Here is a 9,834-nt window from a genome sequence, read left to right as displayed (position 1 = left end):
AATACTGAGAGTATATATTAGACGGAATATCGGCAGACGCCTTCTAAACTGTTCCGGAATAAATGTTTCCAACCTCTAAATTATTTGAATTTTTTGTGGGACGCTGAAAATACGGTCAATGCCGTCAAAATACATTAAATCAGCCCTCGCCATTATATGGAGGCTGTAGTGGACTTATATGTGCCATTTTCAATCTTATTGAACTCGCAGATTGCTCGATACCGGACATGTTTAAATAATCCCAGAATTTTGCTCTGAGCGAAAATATATATACTTTATAGGGTCTTAAATGATTTTTTCTTTTCGATGAAGGAATGAAAATCTCAATATGCCATCCATACAATATATGGCGGAGGGTATAATAACAATAAAAATTGTCAGTATTTGTTGTTCTATTAAAAAGTATTAAATTTTATTTATTTAAATGCAGCCCACAGGGCCAAATTGCTACCGAAAACATAAATTCATTATTGTAAAAGAAATATTACATTTTTTAACTAAAATCTAAAGGCACCGCGATTGTTGAGCCATGGTAAGACGGCCTCAATGTGTCTCCTGTAACGATCGTTGGTAAACATCAGCTTCTTAAATGCTGCAGCATCACCATCATCCCCAATAAAGTTCGCTATGCTCGCCTTATCAGTTGGATCCAACAAAACCACACCCATTACGCCAACAGCTGTTTGGAATCCGAAAAGACCATATTTGTATAGCATTATATGGATATCACGCAACTTTGGAATTGGTTTCGAATACTTCAACACCTTCAAGTGTTCACACAAAACGTCGTAATAGAATTTTATGAAATAATCAAATTTCTTCAATTTCACTTCATATTTCGCTGAAGATATGAGGAAATAGTACAGATCCTGGGCAGGTGTACCATAACGGGGTAGCTGATAATCAATTAAGTAGGTATCTTTAATGGCGCCAAAGGCATCGTATTGGAACATGACATTGTTGCTCCAGCAATCGCCATGGTTGAGGACATTAAATTCACTGGGGTTTGTTTTGGCCAGACGAAACATCATGTCTATAGGATCTTCGGCGGGTACCTACATTCGAAAAAAAACACTTTTTAGATGATCTCATCTTTTGTAGTAAAGATTTTTTTCAGACTTACCAAATAGTCTGCATATTCCTCATAATTCGCATATGTTTTTGCTGCCTCATGGAAAATATGCGTCATTTGGTCATTCATTATTTTCATCATTGGCTTGAACTCCTCCTTGTAGAAACCATCGCGGTATTTTTCATCGAAGGGACCATTCTTCTGAACATAAACCGCCGAGGCTGCATGCCATTGTGCCAGTTTGGTGAGAACACACTCGACATGTTGCTGATCTAAACCCTCCAAACGATTGGCATTTTTAAAACCACGAGGACTTAAATTTTCCAGTAAGATATAGGGTTTTTCGGTGGGCAGAACATAGCTGTTGGGTCCAAATCTCACTGTCACACCAGCATCAGCGTAAAGTTTTTCAAAAGCTGGAACTATATCGTCATACATGCCCTTTTCAATGGCAAACATATCATGCGAACCCATCATTTCTTTCAACATGTCGTTGTCATGATCGGTTTTCAGCATATACGATAGGGATTTTGTGGAACCATCTGTAAGAGACGGAAAAGGGTTGTTAATATAATTTTCATAAAAATTAATAAATGAGTGATTAGGTCAACTTTCAATAGCTGTTTTCGTAGCCCAATGTGCAGATATGAACTAGGGGTTACTGTTCTAATCGTGAACGTTTGGGACCTGATTATTAAAGTGTAGATGATACTCATTTTTATACTCTCAGCATATGGATAGAGAGAATATATATCATTTTATACGGCAAAAAACGTGTTTCATCGAAATAACGATTTTAGACCCGATTTGTCCGTCTGTCTGTCTGGTTGGCTGGTGCGCACGATAAGGGAGTATCCGATTTGGTCCAAACTTGGCATTTCGTAATATTATTATCAGGTATAGATTGAGTTTAGAGATGGCCAATATCGGACAACTACAGATCACACTATTTTCATTAAACCAAGGTCTGATGTGAACATGTAATATGTAGCTCCACTCCTTCTGGTACCTTCCCCACAAAGGGTCAACATTTTTAACAACCAAAACGATCATAAAATCCGAAATAAGCTTTCGGTTGTCTTCAAATTAAATACATCAAAATATTTTTATTAACCCAAGGTCTGGTGTAAAATTAGGATATATCGGTCCACTTCTTTAGGTATCTCCCCCCCAAAGGGTCAAAATTTTGAGTATCCATGAAGCTCATAAAACGCGATTCCATTCAGACTTAGTACATCTCAATATTTACATCAACACACGACTTGTTATAAAGATGGTACAGGTCGGACCATTTCTTTTTGTACCTTCCCCACATGGGGATCCAGATTTTGAAAAACAAAACGCTCAAAGAAAGCGAAATAAGTACCCAACTCTCTTCAAATTTCATTTTTGCTAACTCAAGATTTGTTATGAAGATGATATATATTTGCGAACCCGTCTTGGTAGCTCACTCACAAAGGGTCACAATTTTCAATATTTTATCTGTTATAATTTGCGAAACAAATCAGCGATTCTTTATATCTAAATATTTCTCTCAACCAGAAACCTGATATGAATATGGAATTTATGATTTCGCATAAAATTGAATATAAATATTCGATTTTCTTGTAATTTTTCCCATACCAATATTTTTATCTGTATTGGCTGAAGTATGAAAATGGAATACTTCTGTCCACTTTATTTGGCAACCTACGCACATTTTAATATTTTCTAAAAATTAACACATATTTCATATAAAGTGAAGGAAATACAAACCTGGCACGTCGCAATATTTATATCATATTTATTTACCCATTCCCCATTCTTTAGAAACCTACGGTATAGAGGGCCAAAAATGTAAATAATCATACCAGGAGTCGGCAAACCCGACCTATATTTTTTAACTTGTTTTTATACCCTCCACCTTGAAATGGAGGGTAAATTAACTTTGTCATTCCGTTTGTAACATCCTTAAATACTCATCGTAGACCCCATAAAGTATATATATTTATAATCAGCATAGAATTCTAAGTCTGCCTGTCTGTCTGTTGAAATCACGATATTATTGGATTTAGCAGAACAATTAAAATGTAAATTTAGCAGAACAATTTGTATTGTGTCTAGGATGGTTGGTATTGAAAATGAGATATATCGGTATAGTCTCCATATAACGGTACCTTTCAATATTCGCTATTTTGTTGACGTTTGCCACATTTCTTAACGGATTTGTTTAAAAATTGTTATTTGTAGGTCATAATGGGTTCTAGCTCGTGTGGCAAAACATTGTATGTTAAGTCCACGTTTTGGTATAACCTCATATAACGGTACATCCCGATATTCGGTATTTTGATGGTTTCTGCCACATTTTTCCACGGATTTGTCTAAAAATTGGTATTTTTAGTTCATAATGGGTTCTAGCTCCTGTGGCAGAAAATTGAATATTTAGGTCCACGTTTTCCTATTACGCATATATAACGATACCGACCAATATTCGGTCTTTTGGTAATTCTAGTCACATTTACCCACGAAACTGTTTCCAATTTGGTATTTAAGAAGATTTGGTACGTGACAATCTATGAAGTATAAAATTGTGTATAGAGGTTCCCGTTGTGGTGTGGTCCCTATACAACGGCCTCAGCCACTTTGTGGTTTTCTGAAAAGTTTAACAACATTATACCGTAGCTAATATCATAAAACTACCGAATATAGAAAGGTACCGTTATATGGGGGCTATGCGAAGACGTTGACCTGCACAGACAATTTTCTGTCTTAGGCTGTAGTATCCATTACAAACTTCAAATACCAAATTTGAAACAATTCCGGTGAATAATGTCGCTAAAATCATCAAAATACCGAATATCGGGGGGGTACCGTTATATGGGGGCTATACAAAGACGTGGACCTGCACAAACAATCTTCTGTCGTAGGCTGTAGTATCCATTACGAACAAATTTGAAAGCTAAATGATAGTTGTGAGATACAGACGTGGTTTGTGTCCTTGGCCTCAGAGATGAAGAAAAACATTCATAGATAGATGCAGAAATACAAATGGAAGATTTTCAAACGGCTATTGTTCTTTCCGCTTTGAGTTTATGGATTCTTTGCGTAAACAGGTTACATTCTGCCGTAATAGAGTAGATAACGTGGAAAAGAATCTCCGATTTGTGATGAACGATGTTGATGTTTGCAATTATGAAGCTACTTCTGTTAAAGATTTTCAGCATAAATTGGATGACAGGAAAGGCAAAAAAAAAATGTATTGCATAGACGTATCCATAGATCCAATGTTATCATAAATGACCTTCCGCATAGATTGAAATATATTAGTAGAGAAGTAGAAAAAATATGTAGTCTTTGAGTCATAACCTGCTGTAATTTTACCAAAGGTAAGTTTGCACTTGCCAAGTTCAATTCAGTATTAACAAGGGTTATGGTTGTGGAAAAATAACACCGTTCTAATTTAATAACAGCAAAAGATGTTATTGGAGTTGAATTGCAGTCCCGAATCCATGTGAATTATCAATTGACGGCTGATGCTGCGAGGTTCGTCTATGTGCAAAGTTATTGGTCGAAAAGAAATGAAACGCTATAAACTGCCTAATGACGATTTGCCACGAATAGAGCTGCATTTTCTCATAAATCCAGCACAATTCTGACTTTGTAGGAGTGTGACACACTTTTGGAAGAGATTTATTTTTTACCGAAGGTGCAGGATCTTTTATATGATTATGTGATGCCTCATGAATATAACGCTCAGTCGGAAAGATAAACGAATCTTAACAAATAAAAAAACATTAAGTTCGGCAGGGCCAAACTTTTAATACCCTCAACCTTAGGGCAAAGGAAACATGTGAGCCTATTATGACTCACATATACCAATTATTAGATATATTCATGGGACAATGATCCAAAAATCATCAAAATACCGAATATCGGGAAATACGGCTATATGGGTCCTATACAAAATCGTGGACCTATACATGCAATGTTTCGCTAAAGGAGATAGAACCCATTATGACCTACAAATACCAATTTCCAGACAAATCCATGAAAAAATGTGGTAAAAATCATGAAACTACCGAATATCGGGAGTTACCGTTATATGGGGACTATACCAAAACGTGGACCTATAATTACAATGATTCGCCATACGAACTGGGACCCATTATGACCTACAACTACCAATTTTCAGAGAAACTCGTGAAAAAATGTGTCAAAAATCATCAAAATAACTAATATCGGGAGGTACTGTTATATGGGGACTATACCAAAACGTGGACCTATACATACAATGTTTCGCCACCGGAGCTGGAACTCATTATGACCAACAAATATCAAGTTTTAGACAAATCCGTGAAAAGATGTGGCAAAAATAATCAAAATACCGAATATCGGGAGGTACCTTTATATGGGGACTATACCAAAGCGTGGACCTCTACATACAATGTCTCGCCATACGAACTGGGACCCGTTATGACCTATAAATACCAATTTTCAGACAAATCCGTGAAAAAATGTGGCATAAATCATCAAAATACCGAATATCGGGAGGTACCGTTATATGGGGACTATTCCAAAACGTGGACCGACATTTTCATAACCAACCATCCTAGACACAAAACAAATTGCTCTGCTAAATTTTGGCGCTCTACGTCAAATAATGTGGGCTGTATCGTGATTTCAACAGACAGACAGACGGACATTGTTAAATCGACTTAGAATTTTATACTGATTATGAATATATGTACTTTATGGGGTATGCGACGAATATTTAAGGATGTTACAAACGAAATGACAAAGTTAATATACCCTCCTTTCCAAGGTGGAGGGTATAAAAATAGAAAGACACTTGGACAGGACGGAATAGCAGCCGTAGGTATAAAACAAATATCACTATCCCTAACAGATGTGTTACTAAAATTAAAATACAAAAGCTGCTGGGTATGTTAGATACAACAGATAATATGTTTGAACAACTAAACCGTTAAAACCAAGACTCGGAGATGCAATTTGCTTCGCAGGAGGACTCTCCAGGCGACAGTTCGGTTTCCGCCCCGGTACGTCCACAATGGGTGTCCTAAATTAAGTGGTAAGCTCCTTTGAAGCTGCATAACAGGGAAACCACTACTCAAGACCAATTATTTTTTAACGCTAAATGTAAAAATTCATTTATTAGTTTGCGATGGGCTGGCGGCCTAGGAACGCTTGATAAAATGTTCAATAACCCGACGTATGTAATGAACATGATAAGAGACTATCTTCGAAACCGCATATTGATATATGAGACAATGCAGGGTATACGAAAGTTGCAAATCAGCTAGGGAGCTGCTCAAGGATATATACTGGGACCACGCCTTTGGAATGCGACATACGATAAAATCCTACAAATACAGATGCCAGATGACACGCAGCAGTAATCAAACAAGAACCACCAAAGAGGCACAATGAAAATTGCGACAACCAATAATATGTACAAAGGCCTGACTGCACTCCCACGGCCTAGAACTGGCTATGCAAAAAACTGCAGATCTACTTCTGACAAGGTCATAACTTAATTCTCCGGAATCATGCATTCAATAATTAGGGATGAGGTTAGACACCAAACTCACTTTCTTTAAATTGATCGAGTGTGAAACAACGAAGGCTGCCAAAATAACATCTCATCCATCAGCGGATTGATGGCACACATAGAGAATCCTCTCCCAGAAAATGGTAATGAAAGTTATAAACAGTATTCTTCTGTATGGTTCAGAGATCTGAGCCCCAACGCTGGACACGCGGAATCGAGCAGAAAACAGCCTGCGGTGCAAAGAATAAGAAAACGAGTGACGCCAGCATGCCGTCCAGTATTAATAGATACACTTCTTGTCTTATGAACAATTATGAATCTGTGGCTGTTTCCATGGTACAATTAGTAGGTACTCTATTTGTAGCTGATTATCAAGATAAGTTGTCAAAACACTTGTTGTGATTGGAAGCACAGTATGAAAGGTAAAAAATCGTAAACAAAACTTATATATGGTCATGGTGTTTTTGGTAATACGGGCGTATACATTTTTTGGGTATGTCGAGATTTTGGGTACGGTTGTACGCAATGCATTTATATGATAGATCAGAGCAAAATATCCCGTCATTACCTCGGATATCATGTTGTTGGAAATCATGACAGAATTAAAGAGGTAGTCTCATTTTCCAAATTGGTACTAGCTACTTTGTGTATACCCTCCGTCATAGTATGGAAGGTATATTAAGTTTATCAGTCGGCTTGGAATATCTCGAAATATAAATTTCAGATACCACAAAGTATGAATATTTTCTTGACCAGCATTAAATTATACGCCAATTTAACCATGTCCGTTCGCCTGGCCGTCTATAAAAATCACTCTAGTTTCCAAACAAAATTAGGAAGGTTGGAGAAATGTCAGTCAGATTTATTTTAGGTGTGCAGGATTTTTGATATTTAAAATGGGCAATAGAGGTCCACTTTTTTGTATAATCTCAAATAACTGTACTGGCAAATTTATTGTGTGTTGGTCGTTTTTGTCACAAGTTTAAACCGAATTTGCTGTTGTTGTAAAAGTTTCGCATGTTTTGTTTGATTTCTGCTAGTCTCGTTCTAACTCTAGATTTCCAAATTGGTATACTTTCGTAGGTTGTAACCAGAGATCTTCTGGAGTGAGTGGGATAGGTTTGGCAGGGCAGTTAAAAAGGTGTAGAGTATTGTGATATAGAGCGACTATTGTAGCACTGGACCTCCATCTCATAACTTTGAACCAAATTTGTTGTAAATTGGTTGTTGTTGTAAAAGCTTCGCAAGTTTTGTTTGACTTCTGTTAGTCCGATTCTAACTCTAGATTCCCATATTCGTATACTTTCGTAGGTTGTCACCTGAGATCTTCTGGAATGAGAGTGATAGGTTTAGCAGGGCAATTAAAAAGGTGCAGAGTATTGTGATCTTGAGCCCCTATTGTAGCACTGCACCTCCCTCTCTAGATCGTGTAGGTCCTTCATGACACGCTGGATTGGGGGGAGTTTTATCCAGCATATGATGGTTTGAGTGACTTCCACGATAACACCCAAGCTGGTACTGCAACGAAAGCATATGGTTACGCTGAAGTATGGGAAAGATCTTCGCCACCTCTTACAGATGGGCCACTGATGGCATAAGAAGGCGCCCTGTCGCTGTTCTTGGGGCAGCATTCTGGCAGGTCTGGATGTTCTTCTACTGCGTACCACTTATATTGGCAGACCACTCGGAGGTCGCATAATTGACTACAGACCAACCTATCGCATTGTAAGAGGTCAACAGGGTTTCCATGTCCGCATTCATGTACGGTCGACTAGAATTATTTTGTCGGACTATGATAATTTTATCGCTGGCTTGCGCGAACGACTTTAACCTGCTGTTGAATGTGATCCGTAGGATCTTGGGGAACTTCGTGGTCTAAATTATACTTCCTCCGACCTGCACATTCAGCTCTGTTTTCATCTCCGCAGACCATGTTGTAAAGAGTGTGGAAGTAGTCGCCAAGCTCCGGGATATAGATGTTCATACATCATCATTACATGTATGTCATCAACACCGGGGCCCGACGCCATGATCGTACGTTACGATCTCAATATCGTCTAGAGAAAGAGGTATCATTCCACCTTGGAAAATTCCCTGCTTCACTCTACGAAGTTTGAACTTCTTGTTCCGGAATTCATTTACAACATCACTCATCATAAACTGTACTATTCGCTTCGCCCTATCGTTTTCAGGGTGCTCGACTGCAGTAAATGGGTACTTTGTATGGTAGTTTGGAAACATCTTTGCATAGAACTGTCTATACCAAGAATAATATATTCTCCATAGTTACCATAGGTACAGTAACCTCCAATAATTTGGTATTTTGATGATTTGTGTCACATTTTTCAACAGAATTATTTAAAGTGTCGAGTTTGTGACAGAAAATTTCTTATACAGGTCCACGACTTCGTATAGCTCGGATAAAATTGTACCTCCCGACATTCGGTATTTACACGATTTTATCGACATTTTTAATGGAATTATGTCCAAATCGGTATTTGGAGTTCGCAATGGGCCTACTCTGGCAGATAATTTGATAATCTTAGAGGCATGTTTGTCAATGGACTTTTTTTACATTTTGCAATTCACTTCCAAATGGTTGCATGCTTTTTTACTTATTTTTTTCTTGTTTCACCTGTTTTCAAAATTACAACCGTTTACCTTGCAATTCAACATCAACATTTACTCGGAGAATAACTGTGGCATAATTTTCACCCGCCGCTGAGCCAGGGTTAACTTCGAATTTTTTAATGCAGCGAAATTCTGGAACATTTTCTTTTAAAACATTTTCAAATAAAGATTCTTGAATCCACGAGGGTATTGGGGCACTGGTCTTCACATTATTTTCATCCGCCATTTCTATAAAATCTACCGAACTCTATGTTGTTTATCTAAGAACTGGCTATTGTTATTAACGGATCGCTATTAGGTAAACCATAACACTAATTGATTTTAAATGTTCGAAAATTCCGTGCAGAATTACGAAATAAATACTAAAATTTCGCTATCAACAATTATTTTAGATAGGAAATGAAATGCCTGTCCAAAATCACAACATACTTATGTACGTGCTCAGTCTATCGGCAGATATCACAAAGTGGGGTCAAGATAAGCATACCACGTATGTTGTACATACTTATCTGTACATAAAGATTATTTCCCTGGAGACGTGTGGCCTATACATTGCTTGTATCGATAATATTTGGGAAAATTT

The 9,834-nt window shown here is 37.5% G+C and overlaps 1 protein-coding gene across 1 annotated transcript; it reads right to left on the bottom strand.

The window, feature by feature from the left end:
- Positions 1–394: 394 nt before the first annotated feature.
- On the bottom strand, positions 395–9,523 carry LOC101892852 (uncharacterized). Its single transcript, XM_020036784.2, has 3 exons — positions 9,282–9,523; positions 1,124–1,614; positions 395–1,055 (listed from the first exon to the last, which is right to left on the bottom strand). Exons 1-3 carry the CDS (start codon positions 9,475–9,477, stop codon positions 498–500), a joined length of 1,245 nt encoding a protein of 414 aa, XP_019892343.2. The 5' UTR covers positions 9,478–9,523; the 3' UTR covers positions 395–497.
- Between the last annotated feature and the right edge of the window lie 311 nt (positions 9,524–9,834).

Source organism: Musca domestica, unplaced genomic scaffold (assembly GCF_030504385.1).
Source record: "Musca domestica strain aabys unplaced genomic scaffold, Musca_domestica.polishedcontigs.V.1.1 39, whole genome shotgun sequence".
NCBI classification, from domain to species: domain Eukaryota; kingdom Metazoa; phylum Arthropoda; class Insecta; order Diptera; family Muscidae; genus Musca; species Musca domestica.
Note: the sequence above shows the minus strand (reverse complement) of the source record. Positions and strands in the feature narration are given on the sequence as shown.

Bases quoted from the DNA above. Each gene is read 5' to 3' on its own strand.
- LOC101892852 (XM_020036784.2), bottom strand. From the start codon at position 9,477: ATGGCGGATGAAAATAATGTGAAGACCAGTGCCCCAATACCCTCGTGG. The intron at 1,615-9,281 runs GTAAACGGTTGT...CGTCTCTTACAG, and splicing joins TGTTGATGTTGAATTGCAAG to ATGGTTCCACAAAATCCCTA. The intron at 1,056-1,123 runs GTAAGTCTGAAA...TTTCGAATGTAG, and splicing joins AGGAATATGCAGACTATTTG to GTACCCGCCGAAGATCCTAT.